Here is a 15,806-nt window from a genome sequence, read left to right as displayed (position 1 = left end):
GCGCCCTCAGGTCCCCAGGGCAGCATACAGATCTAATTAATAAAAATATAATAATAAGGTGCGGGGGGGGGAGGTTGCGAAGAGTTCGGAAAGGACATTAAAGGGGCAAATAGGACTCGGTGTAAAGTGGTGGCAGGGCGAGTATGGCGTCGTGTCCCTGGGCAGAGGGGAAAGCGAGGAGCTGCCTTTCCAGTTGGGAGGACAGAAGGTAGGCAGTTTATGGACATTTCGATGCCTGGTGCAGAAAACAAATGGCAGAAACCCTGGCAGAATGTTGCAGCTCCTTCCAGACTTGGAAATAAAAGGGAGAAGACATAAGAAAACAAAAGACAGTAAAGGAGGCTTGTGTCCAGGACAGAAACCGACGTGAGGAGGCTGCACTGGAACTCAGTAGAGTGTAAACACATTTCTTTCAAGAACAGCCTTGGCTCTTTGGTGGAGCACATCCATGGAAAGCGCTTCTGCACAGAATCTGGAAGAACCATTGTTAGAATAAACTACAGTGATACTTGTCTGATTCGGTCTAAAGCATGGGTCACAGACAAATACCCATGTAGTTTAGTGATCATAGAGTGATCATAGAATTGTAAAGTTGGAAGGGAACTGGAGGATTCTAGTCCAACCCTCTGCAATGCAAGAATATGCAGCTGTCCCATATGGGGAATTAACCTGCAACTTTGCCATTATCAGCACCACAGTCTAAGCAACTGAGCTACCCAGGCGTCTCACAGTAGTTCTCTCAGATCATATGTAGAGGTCTTCACCATCTATGCCAGGGGTCAGCAACCTTTTTCAGCCGTGGGCCGGTCCACCATCCCTCAGACCATGTGGTGGGCTGGACTATATTTTTTTGGGGGGAAGATAAACTAATTCCTATGCCCCACAAATAACCCAGAGATGCATTTTAAATAAAAGGACACATTCTACTCATGTAAAAACACGCTGATTCCTGGACCAAAGCGGGCCAGATTGAGAAGGCGATTGGGCCGCATCCGGCCCATGGGCCTTAAGTTGCCTACCCCTGATCTATGCCCTTGCTGGAGGTGGCAAGGATTGAATCTAAAACCAAATGCATGTGCTCCACCAATGTGCTGAGGCTCTTTCCAAAAGATTTTTTTTACACTCAGTTGGATTTAGGGCAGGAATTTGTAGAACACTTGGACTGAGTGGGAGTGACCGTAAAATGAGGCTGAAATTTCTTCCAGTTCCTCACTGCTGTTTATTCTCTGGGTCAGTAGACAGAGCACAAAAGCAGTGCATGGCATGCTCTCGGCTGCATCTATATGTGCTATAATACACTAGAATGGCAGCATCTCATAATTCTGAACATTCCTGGTGCAAGTATATATGCCGGTGTCATTCTTTTAAGAAACAAATTACAAAATAATACAAAGGAGTGATCCCTTTTTACTCATAACTAAGGCGCTGTGGTCTAAATCACAGAGCCCTAGGGCTTGCCGATCAGAAGGTTGGCGGTTTGAATCACCACAACAGGGTGAGCTCCCGTTGTTCGGTCCCAGCTCCTGCCCACATAGCAGTTTGAAAGCACGTCAAAGTGTGAGTAGATAAATAGGTACCGCTCTGGTGGGAAGGTAAATGGCGTTTCTGTGCACTGCTCTGGTTCGCCAGAAGCGGCTTAGTCATGCTGTCCTCATGAGCCAGAAGCTGTATGTGGATAAACGCTGGCTCCCTCGGCCTATAGAGTGAGATGAGCACGCAACCCCAGAGTTGTCCGTGACTGGACCTAACGGTCAGGGGTACCTTTACCTTTAAGTACTTATCAATTCAATGGTGCTTACTCCCAGGGAAGTAGAGTTAGGGTCATAGCATTAAATCTCCATCGACTCCAGATAAAAGGATCTTAGGCAGCAGTGAGATAGTTTTTCCTGAGGACCGGGAGAGCCACTGCTGATAGAAGGAGACAGTACCTGGCAACAGAGATCAGTATCTGTCTCAATGCAAGAAAAATCTGTCCTGATGAGGCAACTTGATGAAAAGGATCAAGAGGCATTTTTGGAATAGCCCTTCATTTTTTACCTGGGCTTAGAAATAAAAATAAATGTAGTATAATAAGGCACCTGTTGAGGAAGCTGAAAATATCCTATGTGGCAAAGAGTTTTCCCCTAAGAGTGCATGTATGGTGCAGTCTTACAGTGATGTTTGTGTAGAAAAGGAATGAAGAGAGTTTGTTGCAGCTGGAGTGGCATAATAGGAAAAGGAAGGCTTCTGTGGGAGCAGGTTCCACAAGGTGGCAATGTGAGCACAGGCTATGGAAGCAGGTTTTCATTTTATAGTATGCCTGTTGGGGGTGCTGGACCTGTAGAGAAGAAGATGGAAGCAATTTCTCTTAGAGATTGCTTCTAGTGGTAAAGGAAGTATTATGTTGCAAAGAACAAGGACAAGAAGAGCAGGAGTGAGTTCACCACATTTAAAATGTCCCTTCCGACTCCCCCAGAGCCCTCAGATTTTATCGTGGTGTCTCCAAGGAGTTACTGAGGTAATATGCAAAGCACTTGGGACACTCAAAAATGTCATTCTGTACATGCAAATAATATTATGTTAAACAGAGAACTTGATTATGGCCTTTTCAGCTACAACTGAGAATAAGTTACTTTTTAATGTAGATTACATTTTCAACGATTAGGGTTATCTTTGAAATCCAAATACTGATAGTAATTTCACGTTAACCTTTTTGCACCTTAACTCATTTTAGGATTTGCCCACAATTTCTATGTAGAGATTTGTTTTTCATCGAGCTCAGAAGTAAGTACTGGCTACTCCATTATGCTGGATGAAGAACATTGTCTGACAATACTTAAATATGTTAAAAATAATAGACTCCTGTACCTCATTTGCATCTCAGCCCCTCACAGAAACTGGCACAGTCCAACTTTGGCCTTTTAAGCTAAATGTTGGGGGAAGACAGAAATGTAGGGCAGTATAAAGAGAGCTTGCACTAAAAAAACCAGGGACTAGTGATAGTATTTAGGGGTGTCAGTGTTCTTTCTGAATCATAGGTGACCGTTTGGTGGGTAGGTGAGTGCCTTGGCAGTTTGAGTTTGTGCCATACCTGGATAGGAGCAGGACGTCAACAGGCTTGGCTTGTGGTCTAGAGACAGGTCTCTATTCCTGCTTCACTCTCACACAACATTCCTGACCTGCTTCCAGGTAATGCCATCCAAAAACTTGTGAGGCTGTGGCATATTTGCTGTATGGCACTCTTTTACAATTTAGACCTGTGGTCCACTTGCCAGGGCCATGAGGCAGAAGTCCCTAAGGTGGTGCCCTGTGGGGCCCCTGGCACCTCTGGCACTGGCAGAGAAGCAGCACTGGCATCAGCCCTGATTTCTGGCAAGATCTTGGTGAACTCAGAAGATTTATGTGGCATCTCATGAGATTTCTGCAACGTCTTGCAGGAAATTAGCTCAAATGTTAGGTTCTTCAGGAAGAACCAGATGCACAAATAAAGGATGGAGGACACCTGGCTTACTAGCAGTACATGTGAAAAGGATCTAGGGGTCTTAGTGCACCACAAGCTTAACATGAGTCAACAGGGTGATGCAGTAGCCAAAAAAGCTAATGCTCTTCTGGGCTGCATCAACAGAAGTCTAGTGTCCAGGGGATGGGACTTGAACCAATGGATTCAAGTTACAAGAAAGGATATTCCAACTAAACATTCAGAAAAACTTTCTGACAGTAAGAGCTGTTCAGCAGTGGAACAGCCTCCCACGAGAGGTTGTGGACTTTTAAACAGAGGTTGGGTGGCTATCTGCCATGGGTGCATTGCAGCATGACCCCTTGGTCCCTTTCAGCTCTACAATTCTATGATCCAGCTTTTGGAAGCAACGATTCTTCTCCCAGGGTTGGTTTGTGGAAAGCCAAAGAAGCAGTTGGATGATAGGGAGGTTGTGCAACCAAAGCTTTGTCCTTGTCAACTGGGATTCCTCAAGACTGAAGCCCAGGCAGCTCTGAAATAGAAGTGTTCTGTACAGGCTCTAAATTAATTGTCAGCTATCCTGATGGTTGGTAGTTTTCATTTACATATGCTAATTGCCCTAAAGATAAGTCATTGTGATATTGATCACTGCCTGAAACAAATGTTCACATTAAAATATGGGGGGGGGGTTGCCTAGGGAACACAGGAAACGGGTTAAGGCAGTTTAAAGCCAAGTGGGTGACTGCCAAGCCAATAGGATACCAGATGGTATAGGCCTCAGATTAGCCTTTCCCCATAGGGACTAGAATTTCATCTCTTGTCACTGCTGTTTGCCTCAAATCCTCAGGCTCCCTTCCTGCGAAAGTGAGCTCCAAGGTCCTGCAAGCTTCCACTCCAAAGCAGATGCAAGGAATTCATACAGCTCTGCAGTCTCCTTTGTTTTCTCCTATGATGACCCCCCCCCCCCAAGTTGCACCTTGACATCAAGCAAGTGCCTTTGCTGTACTGTTTGGGGCACCTGCCAAAAAAAATCTGTTTCAGCAGGCTGACCCAGATATGTAAAGTTGACCTGCATTTAAATTCGTAATTTTAAAAAATAATGAATATTTTAAGCTACTGGTTTTATTTATACCTTGAGGGGTTTTTCAAGGTTAGAAGAAATAAAAACCATGTTTCCTGTGCTAAATTACATTTATGTCCTACCTTCCTTCTCAAGAATGGAAAGTGGCGTATCCCTCTCACCAATACAGCAGTTCTGAAATGCCACACAGTTAAGAGCATTGTAGCTTTTCCCTGGTCACCTCAAAATGCAGCAGAGGATGGCAAGGTCCCTACAGTTGTGGGGAAACCTGTTACATTTATAATGCAGCACCAACACATTTTGGTAAACTGCTTGGAGGTTTCTTTACTATCAAATTGTATATACATTTTGATTGATCGATCGATTGATTGATTGAGAAATAAATAAATATTAAGAATGACTGCAGTCTCTCTAAATTCCGTGTCAACTTTTCTTTGTTTTGTGTCAGGTTAGCCAGCTTCTTATTTCAAGATAGGTGCTGTGGATGGAGCCAGGTTGGCAGACAGAAAAAAATCTGGTGGAATGTGAGCAGAGCATGTTAGGATGGAGTCTAGCAGCTCTGGAGACCAGACAAAAGCAATGCACCTTTTCTGGGACTGGCTTAACTGGCTATCTGCCAGAGCATGTGTTTCCTGATTGGGTTGGTAAAACAAAGTACAGTACAGCAAAGCAACTCTAGCTTTCAGAGTTGGGGCTTAAGTGCCAGAAGAAACTTGGCTGCCTCTGTTTGAGTAAAGATATTAAGGAGATCCACGGGATGTGAGACACCCTTGTTCCCTCAGCTATAGGTTGTCACTCTTCTGTGTACCTTCTGTTTGTGAGGTGAACATTCATCCCCATTTGTTTGTGGGGCAGCCAAATTTGACATTACATCAAGTATTATCCTGCTCATCCTAGTGCATTTCCCCATCAACTTAACACAAAATGTCCAATCTTTTGGGGGAGTGGACTTGTTGCATAAGATTCCCTACTCGACTGTAATTGCACATTTAGAATTTGCTGGCATGTGATAAAAAATAGCAGTATGGAAGTGCCCATATAGAATAGCTTTTCTAGAGAAGACCATATTTATACACTAGGGATAGGCAATCACAAGTCATGGGCCAAAAGCCTTTATAACAATACCACCCTGTTCCTATGGCTTTTCTCCCTGTCATACACCTAGCCACCTCTTGTGCATTTGGACCAGCAAGAGAGGCTTGGCCCTCCCTCTTTATTACACCCTTCCGCCACTTGTTGCCAAGTAGGAGACACAGACAAATAGTAGTGAGAGGCTGAGGAGCCTGAGGGTAGGGCTCAGCCAAAGCCTCTTCCTGGGGTAGAAGAGAGACTAACCACCCCTATTGCTAGTGTTGGGCTGTGCTAGTGGCGGAGCCCCTGTTGCTGGACCCGTTAAGAAACCATTGCCAGCCAGGTTTAGATGGCTTCTGCCAGGTGATCAAGACCTTTTTATTTACAACAGCTTTTCAAATGTTCAGTTTTTGCTGCCTTTGTCATTATGGGTTTATTATTTTTTATTATTTAAGAGTTGGGGCTCAGGCCTTCCTAGTGGTAATTTTGTGTTGCATCCAGAATCATAAAGGCTAGATTGGAGGTATGGGAAAAGTAAGAGAGAGAGACATCTTCTGTCTCACTGGCCAGTGCATCTACATGCAAATGCATTAATATCATTTGCCCTTATATTGGGGCCCTAACACTGAAAGCAGATGCAAGTGGGCTCCCATGTGCAAAGTTGTTTATTGCATTAAATCCCATCTGGGATTACAGCTGAGAATTCCCATTAGGATTGTCAATTTGTCAACATTTCATCCTGGCCATTTGCCAGAAGAGGAGTCTGCAAAGTGACAACAAATTGTGGGGTTGGTGATTCCATTATTTCCCCACAGCTGAAGGGGACACGCTGCTTATACTCCAAGGCATTCTGTCTACGTTTTTAAAGTGCTTCCCACCATAGAGGAAGGCACTCTGCACAAAAGAAGACTTTCACTTTGCAGTCTTGAACTTTCACTGTTGGAAAAGGCATTCTGCTCTTTCAAAAGCACCATCTGAACACAGTAAGGTGGCAACTATAATCCTCGTGCTCTTTTAACTTTCCATTGGTCAAAGAACTGTTTCCAAGAACTGTGATAATTTTTTCCAGGTTCAACTCACATGACATAATTGGGGCCACAGCACAGGGAGAGAGGAATTAAGCATTTTTCCTGTGCAGGGCCCCTGAGGGAAATTACACCCCCCACCCCCCACCCCAGTTGTTAGAAGCAGGGGAAGGGAGGGCAAGTACCCACAACATACCTGTCTTTTCTCCCTCCATACCTAATAGTACCTTGGGGGGGGCAATTTCTATCAAAGAAGTAGTGCAATGCAGGGGGAAGTATAACACATGCAGGGCTGCTTTAAGCCTAAAAACGCTGCTGGGAATTCTGATTGTGGGTCTTCCATGTCATGTTAACCCTCAGTGGAATGTTTGTATTCACTTTTTTTTCTTTTTTCTTTCTACTTCTGACTCAAAAAGAATCACCCAGGAATTTTGCATTTCATTCCATGTTTTTTATATATTTATATAAAAAAACAAAGGAAAGGAAAAGAAAATGAGAAAATCCCCAGAAAAAGGAGGGAATGGAAACAAATTTGACACAAAAAGGGGGTGGTGGGGCAGGATAGAACAGAGTCCCCACCCCAAAAATCAATTTCCACCCCTCAATCCAGTCATTCCCTACCCACCCACCCCAAGCTGCCCCCATCTGAAAGAAGTTCAGAAGCGTATGTTGCAGGGGACACACATCCATCCATCTGTCCTGTGCCCCCCCCAACCCTCCCTCTCCCACTAAAGTTGCAATTTCTTTATTCGATTTCCTTTTTAAAAACAAAAACATCTCAACTTCTTTCAAGTCTCTTTCCAGAAAAAGCATCCTGGAAATAATCTGTGTTCATCTCCCATATTTTTTCAAATACAGTTTTCTTCAGGGTGGCCATAATGCTGGCCAGTGATTTAAGGCCATTCAGTGGGTGCAGGACTGGAGGATAAGACGAACAGTCTTGTCTTCAGAGGCAAAAGGCAGCATCTGGGTCCTTTGAAGGGGAACAAGTGGGAGACAGCCCCAATCCCTGCATCCTCACCTGGTTCGCGATGTCCCCACCCTCCCAGCCCTACTCCCACCTCCCAAACTGTGCTCTGCTCCTAATACTTTCCCTGACTTATCCCTCCACTCATCCTCCTCCATTTTTCTCTGACGTTACTCCCAGCAGTGCTTCTTCTAGGCCTCATTTCTCAACCACCTCTTTCCTCCTGAATCCTTTCTCCCCTCCCCTCCCCATCCCACAAGGAGCACCTCAGCATTAACAATAGTCCCATTGAATTAGGATGTCCCATGTCTCCCCACCTTCACTCCTCAAGCAATATGTCTGGTAATTCATTTTCTTGGATTTTGGGAGTACCTGCCTGAGGGGTAAAGCCAAAATGGGGCCGATGGGTATCACAACTAAGGGTGAACCCAGCAAGCTCAGGACTCCCAGATTCTCTAAACTTCAGGCCCCATTCATCTGTTCAGATGAAAAAAGAACCAGGAGTTCCAACCCCCACATTTCCCTTTCTCTTTAATAAATAGATAAATAAACAAGCCAACCACTGCAACCCATAACTGGAGTCCTCTCTCCCACTCACTCTACCCAGTGTACCCCTCTTCTCTCAGAGACGGCAACACTTCCTCCCACCCCCCCTTTTTCGAGGCTTGACTCCCTTCTTAGAGACACTCGAACAACCAGGCCTTTTTCTGAGCCATAGGGCTATTTGTCCTCTTTCTGTCAATGACCCAAAGCACAGACAACTTGTCCACTGGAATAAACCCAGAGATACGAGACAGCAACTCTGGGAAGGGTGAGCTTTCCATACATGATCTGGTATTGTCTCACAAGAACAGTGCAAACAGTTCTATGATGTGACATGGCAAGGAGGAAGCAATGTGCAGTGTGATCTGAATGTGTGAGAATAAACGGGTGGCGGGAGCATAGTGGCACATATGCCTTGCAACAGTAGTGTTTTTGCTTTCCGTTTTAGCAGGGCATGTGCCATATTGGCATCATTGCACATGATTCTCCTGTGGTTACCCTACACTTTCTGCAGCCTCGGATGCTCTCCCCTGTCTGCCTTGCATGTTGATGTCTCTGCCTTCTCCCACTCTTCAGGGAATGCGTGAGGATTTCTTGGTGGCTTCCTCCTCCCCCACACCCCACCCGCATCTTCCTGCTTGCATTGTTCCAGGGTGACATGGTCTGCAGGGCCTTGGATTGGTTGCTGCCATGGCAACTGAGGTGGGGTTTCCAAGGCTCCCTGGTTACAGCTTCTGACTGACAAGGAGCCAAGTCAAGGCTAGCTCCATGGCATTCCCTTAAAGAGCTGTGTCTACTGACTCCTTTCCTCCCCTGCCCCTCTAGCCTTCCTGTCCCTGTGGGGCCCCCCTCAACTTAGCCTCAGACTCTGAGACCGTGTGGAATGGATTTAATTGATGGAATGAATAACTGAATGGGAGAGTCAATCTTCTACAGAAGCAGATTCCATCATCAGAGCCCTGCTTCCATCAACACCCTCCAGCTGTAAAGCCAAATCAGCCCTGCTGAGCATGAAGTGGTTTTGCTCCAGTGCGTGGGATGGCTTTGGCTTCACTCTGGGAGATCCAAATACAAAAATCTGGCCTCTTTTCAGTGATGCCAGACACACCTTTAGAGCTGCTAGATCAAACACTTTGAAATAATGGACACAGAAGTTTCTGGTGTTGGTTCTATGGAGTTTTGCAGTGTCTGACTGAAGCAACTGGATAGGGTTTGTGGGCTATAAAAAGAGGAAAACTCCATGATGCACAGGATATTTTGTACCCTTTCTAAGCAGTGGCTGGAACACTACTGGGGACCAGTTACTGTCATCGTATAGCTTTGGATTTACCCCAGGGGAGCTGAGACCAGAATCCAGCTCTGATCTCATTGTAGTTAATGAGTGGTTTTGGATATTTGCCCTGGGATAACTGAAGCGCTCATAGTCTATTGTGACACCAAGTACTCTGGGGAACCATGGCCAAAATTGCAGGGGAAGCAGAACGACCCATCTTTTGGCATCTTGTGTGATATATAAATAAGAAAGAAATGAAACTCAAATTCAGTTTGGCACAGGCAGATGCCTTCTAGCCAACCCTTGGCACTCCTCACATCACACAATAAGGCTCTCTGGGCAGTTCAGGCTCTGTCCTCCAGCAGGGAATGTGGGTGATCAAGCCCTTCTTGAGGTCCTTGTTGAGTACAAAGCAAACTATGGGGTTGACAGCAGCTTGGGCAAAGCTCATCCAAACAGCTGTGGAGAGGTAGCGGTGGGGGATGCTACAGGCTTTGACAAATACCCTCCAGTAGCAGGCCACAATGTAGGGTGACCAGAGAACCAAAAAGAGCAAAGTGATGACGTAGAACATCCTGCCTAGCCTCTTCTCAGCCTTGAATTCTTCCATGCCCAGCAAGCGCCGGTTGGCAGCGTGAGCATTCTGCCGGATGCCCAACAAGGTAGGAGGCATGGGGCCACGGCCAAAGCCAGCAATCCAGTTGGCTGCAGCTTGCCCAGTGGCTCCCGGCCCATGGAACGTCCAGTTTTGGCTGATAGCTGGGACCATCTGGACAGGCTTCATCTTGCGATGGCGGTACTCAAAGAGAAGGAGCTTGATGTAAACCACGTGGGTTGCAAAGATCAGCACAGCTAGCATGAGCATGAAGCCCAGGGTGTCATTGGCTTTGAAGTAGCGGTGCTCAAAGATGCACTGGTCCTCCTCACGGATGAACTTGTAGGTCCCAACATCGAAGACGGGTGGGAAGGCCATGGCCACGGACAAAGTCCACACCATGCAGATGACAGCCACGCATGTCCAGAAGGTCATGCGTTTAGCATAGAAGCGGTGATGGGCCACAGCCATGTAGCGTGTGACACTGATGCAGAAGAGGAGGAAGGCAGCATGGAAACAGAAGAGGACAGCCATGAAAGCCACAATCTTGCAGCTCAACACACTGTAAGTCCAAGCAGAGCCGTGGCGGATTGAGACGAGGACAAAGGGGAAGCAGACAGCTGAGCGGATCACATCAGCCAGGCACAGGTCCAGCAGGAAGTAGTAGGGTGCTTTGTGGAGGCCACGCTCTTTCAAGACCAGCAGCGAGAGGGACAGGTTCCCTGCCAGACTCACACAGATGATGAGGCCCAAGAGCAGCAGCTTGGCATAGGTGGAGGCTGCGTGGGGCGCTGAGCCATGGGCTTCTTCAGTCTCGTTGGCACTGGCCATCTTTAGGTGGGGAAAGGAAAGGGGGGAACTGGCTCAGCGGCGACGTGCCCGGTGATGGCCCATGACCCCAGTGCTAAAGGGGGGCATTGTCTGTGGGGAAAAGGTTGGAGGAAAGGGGAGTAAGGAAGCATTAGTTCATGGTAGTAACACAAACTTTTTTCCCTTTCCCTTTTTTTCTTTTTAAATACTATGTTCCACATGAGGTCCCAAACCTGTCCCAAATTCTCTGAAATAACTACAGGTGTTTTGAAATTCAAAGGAGAGATCCCCTTCCGCCTCCTGGAAGCAAAGGACAAACATCTATGACTGACACCAGGATTTTTGTCGGGCTAAGTGGAGGGATGTCTACACATACTAGAGAGCCAGGTGAACTCTAGAACACCCTGTGGTGGATTTGAGGGCTCATGTTGAATTGCTACAGTAAGCAGCTTACTGGTCTGCCTGCTTGGTTATGCATATTGTACAGTGGTGCCTCGCAAGACGAAATTAATTCGTTCCGCGAATTTTTTCGTCTAGCGAATTTTTCGTCTTGCGAAGCACAAAATCCCATAGGAATGCATTGAAAATCAATTAATGTGTTCCTATGGTCAAAAAAAGTCCAAACAAAGCCAAATTTGGTACAACAAGAATTTATTAAGTGCTCTTTAAAGTCACACATACTGTAAAGAGCATTTCAAAATTCAAACCCAGATTTATTTTTTTAAAACAGCAGAGTGGCCCAATGGTCACAGAAAATCATAAAAATGCAGGGGGGGAAACACAAGCTTCCAGATTCTTGCAAACCCCTCCCCAACTGTTCCCCCAGCCACCCAGCACACAGAAATTCAAATCCAGAATTTTTTTAAAAAAACAGCAGAGTGCCGCAATGGTCACAAAAAATCATAAAAATGCAGGAAAAAAACACACAAGCTTCCAGATTCTTGCAAACCCCTCCCCAACACCAAGTCCTTGAATTCCAAACACCCCAACCCAAAATCCAAAACCCCCCAAAAAAGTTTTAAAAGCTTAACTTACCAAATGGCTGCAAAAGAAGTTTTGGAAAAGCTTCAAAAATCACCAAAGTCTTTAAAAACCTCAAAAAAGGCTACTATGTACACTGCGTTTTATGAGTTGCTCCTCAAAGTCAAGTCGCAACTGTATTAACGGTGTTAAGAAAAAGGAAACAAACTTGCAAGACGTTTTCGTCTTGCGAAGCAAGCCCATAGGGAAATTCGTCTTGCGAAGCAGCTCAAAAAACAGAAAACCCTTTCGTCTAGCGAGTTTTCCGTCTTGCGAGGCACCACTGTATTCTTGTCCTCCCCTCCTTTTGAGGAGCTTATCATACATTCCTCTTTATTGTTACAACACTCCTATGAGGTGGATGAAACTGGGAGAAAGTGACTGGTTGAGCTGGATTTCCACAATACTCATTTTCTAACTAGCTAGTTCCTGACAATGTGGCCAAATCAAAATGCCATCGCTCAATCTGGAGAAACACATCATCTTAGACAAGAAATAATTAATCCTTTTCCTTTCCCTACTTCACTGAGCCAGCTTTGGACATGTCAGGGATAGCATCCAATTTGATGGTCTTGGGACAAGTCCCTGTCTTCTCAGCCTCTATCTATAAGTTGAGAATAATTGTGTCTTAACTCACAAGGCTCTTTTGTGAATAATTAAGATAAGAACTATGGCAACTGTTTGCATAGTAATACTGTTATATCAGCTGAAGCTGGTTTGACTGTAGTTAGTGCCCTCTAGGGAAGTGATGGGGAACCTGTGCCCCTCCATCTGTAGCTAGTCCCAACTCCCATCCTCCTTGGCCACTGGAGCTGATGGGAGTTGGAGAGTCTCAAGTCCCATCCACCAGTCTAGAGTGAAATGGCCAACTATTCCAAAGAGCCAAATAGTCCTCAAAACACATAGCTGAGGCTCCCTCAAAAGATGGTAACCTCTCCCTCCTTGTAGGTTTTTAAGAGGTTGGATGGTCATCTGTCATGGATGCTTTAGTTGAGATTCCTGCATTGCAGGGGGTTGGACTAGATGACCCCCGGGACCCTTCCAACTCCACAATTCTACAATTCATAAAACACACCCAGTGTCAATCAGTCAGTCAAATATTTTTTAATATTGACCCAAAGTCATGGTCACTTCAATATTCTCTATGGGCTGGTGGTGATGCAAAATGAAAAGCCTGGGACAAAGGGGGGGGGGGAGAGAGAAATTGCCACCAGTTCTAGCAGGTCCACACACATAGGCCATATCAAGAGGAGACCTGTGTAACTGGGATCCCTAACAGAATTCCCAGGATTCTTTGGAAGACGCCATGACAGTTAAACTGATATGAAAAAATACACAGATTTGGAAAACATTGCTTAATTTTGACACAGGCCAAGGGAGAGATTGTTTCTACAAAGCTGCTTGGTACATTTTGAGTCACATACAACAGTCAGAGAGTCATAGAAGGAAAGTGCTCTAAGAATGATCTCATGTTTATTGCACTTGCCTGGGAGAGAGTAATCTTTCTAAATTTAGCACTGCAAGTTAAATTTTTATATATATCAATAGTTGATGAGTTTACAATTTGTGGATGAAGACAATTTCAGCTCAAAATGACAAAGCAATTTTGTTAGTCAATAGTAACTACACTCTCAGTGCACCTAAGAATTTTGCTACCTTGCTATCCTACCCAATAAGGTCTTTCACCAGAAGAAGCTCATTTTACAAAGCTAGCAATCCTATGTATACTTAGTGAAATCAGTAAGCAGATTGTGTAGATGTTGAATTTTACACACACACACACACACACACACACACAAATATCACAGAACTGTAGAGTTGGAAGAGACCATGAGGATCATCTAGTCCAACCCCCTGAAGTGCAGAAATATTTCACCCAGCCATGGGCTCGAACCCTTGTTCTTGAGATTAAGAGTCTCACGCTCTAGCCACACACACACTTTCTCCTTAGCCACACTTCCCCTCCACAGCAGGCATCAAGTAAAAACAGGTGGCTGTGTATTAAGTAGTAACTTACCAGAGTGTGCCTTTAACAGCTTGGTAAACCAGTCATGCACTATTTTCCTGCCAAGGGGCCAATATAAATTTAGCATTCCGCTCCTTCCCCAGATGTCTAATCAGATGTGCTTAAAGCACTTGAACCCAGTCCTCCGGGGTTGCCCAGATGAGTAGAGATGTGTAAAGATGCTCTGAGGGCTTCCCCTCCACCAACCCAGCTTTTCAGTGGGAAATTTGGGGGGGGCACTGGGGGGAAACTCTTTTAGTTACAGGATGTTTCTGCAACTAGCACAGTTATTTAAACTTAGTGATACAATGAGACTTAGAGATTGTAGAAGAAGAATCTCAGATTTGTGAAAGGGTTAAACCCCTTTACAGTACTGACTATTAGAAAATGGAAGTACAAAGTAAAGATGTAGCTTTCTTATTTCTTAATTTACTTATCCTTAACTTTATTTGTATAAATAAATTATACATGATTTTTAATGTGAAATATCCGTATGTTCAGCGTTCTCTTGATATTGTGCTAAATATATTGTGATATTTATATTATTATTTTTGAAAAATATGATAAACACTATTACCTGCCACTTGCTACAGCTCAGCTGCTACCTCAGCAACTGAACAGGTAGAAATCCAACTCTCTCACACACTCATGCAAAAATACCAGGATACAGACAACAATCATACTAAGGTACAAATAAGCTATCTCTACACAGCAGACGTAGACTGGTTTGACTGTTGTTTCCTCTCCTTAGTGAACCATGGAAAGTGTGGTTCTGTGGGAGAATGTTCAAGCACTTTTACTAAACTGCAACAAAGCTCTGATACTTAAAACTATTCCAAGGTGCAAAGCCCAGGAGAGCACCTGTGTCTTGAAGGATCCCAGGGAAAGGAGAATGTGATTTCCCTTATTCCTGTCATGCCGTGACAGGCGATACAAATCAGGGTACAGAAGCCCTGTCAATGAAATCACCTAGCAAAACTTTAGATGCATGTGTACAACTCACCTGTCACCTTGCCCCAAATCTGCTCCCTATATGACATCCCTCCACATGTGCTTGGGCGGACGAGGGGTCTGGGCCTGCTCCAATTGCCATGGCCATCAGAAATTGGATTTAGTGGTGATGAGCCCCTGCACAGAGAGGTTTGTCAGTCCCCATCCCTGCTTATTTTCAGACACCTGCTTTAGACAACTACATTCTTAAATGGGCTTGAATAGCATGCTTGCACTTTTCTGAAATTATGACACTTCCATGTTTCATTCATATTCCTATGCTTTCATAGAAATTGAAGGCGACCTTTAGTTTTGTTTTCCTTTATTTTGATCCTACAAATTGTCTAGAGAAAATTCCATTTTTAGAATTGCTCCTGCTTTATGGGTGTGTACACACAGCAGTATCTCCAAATCTGGGCGAGTTTTGTACAGCTATTAACCAAATGAAAAACAACAAAGCCAGCGGACCAGAAAGGGGTACCTGCCGAAGTCTTCAAAGTGGGCGAAATTGAACTTACACAACAACTTCACAAGCTCATCGAAAAAATCTGGGGGAGAGAGGAGATCCCAGCAGATTTTAGGGATGCCAAAATTATCAATCTCTTTTAAAAAAAGGTGACAGAACAGATTGTGGAAACTTTCAAGGCATCTCTTTATTAGCTGCAGCCAGCAAAATTCTTGCAAGGATCTTAGCAAACCATCTCCTAACAATATCCAAGACTACCCTTCCTGAATCCCAAAATGCTTTTTGACCTTCTAGAGTGATAGTGGACATGATTTTCACTGCTCAACTTCAATAAAAATGCAGAGAGCAAAACCAACCCCCTGTATATGGTGTTTATTGACCTGACTAAGGCCTTTGACACAGTAAATTGTAATGCCCTGTGGACTTTGCTTCTGAAAATTGGCTGCCCAGATAAATTTGTGAATATCATTCGGCTCCTCCATGATAATATTACAGCAACAATCGCAGATAACAATGGCTCTCAA

General features: G+C 44.8%; 2 protein-coding genes across 3 annotated transcripts in view; both read right to left on the bottom strand.

Annotated features, from left to right (window-relative positions):
* The window catches only part of HSD17B10 (hydroxysteroid 17-beta dehydrogenase 10), a 239,552-nt gene that overhangs the window by 13,903 nt on the left and 209,843 nt on the right, over positions 1-15,806 (bottom strand). The gene's annotated exons all lie outside the window — the stretch shown is intronic.
* On the bottom strand, positions 7,043-10,822 carry GPR173 (G protein-coupled receptor 173). Its single transcript, XM_053371013.1, has one exon. It carries the CDS (start codon positions 10,820-10,822, stop codon positions 9,710-9,712), a length of 1,113 nt encoding a protein of 370 aa, XP_053226988.1. The 3' UTR covers positions 7,043-9,709.

The sequence above is a fragment of the Podarcis raffonei genome, chromosome 17, assembly GCF_027172205.1.
Source record: "Podarcis raffonei isolate rPodRaf1 chromosome 17, rPodRaf1.pri, whole genome shotgun sequence".
Lineage (NCBI taxonomy): Eukaryota > Metazoa > Chordata > Lepidosauria > Squamata > Lacertidae > Podarcis > Podarcis raffonei.
This window is presented reverse-complemented; position numbering and strand designations above follow the sequence as displayed.

Excerpts from the sequence above, each read along its gene's own strand:
- GPR173 (XM_053371013.1), bottom strand. The coding sequence starts at position 10,822 with ATGGCCAGTGCCAACGAGACTGAAGAAGCCCATGGCTCAGCGCCCCAC.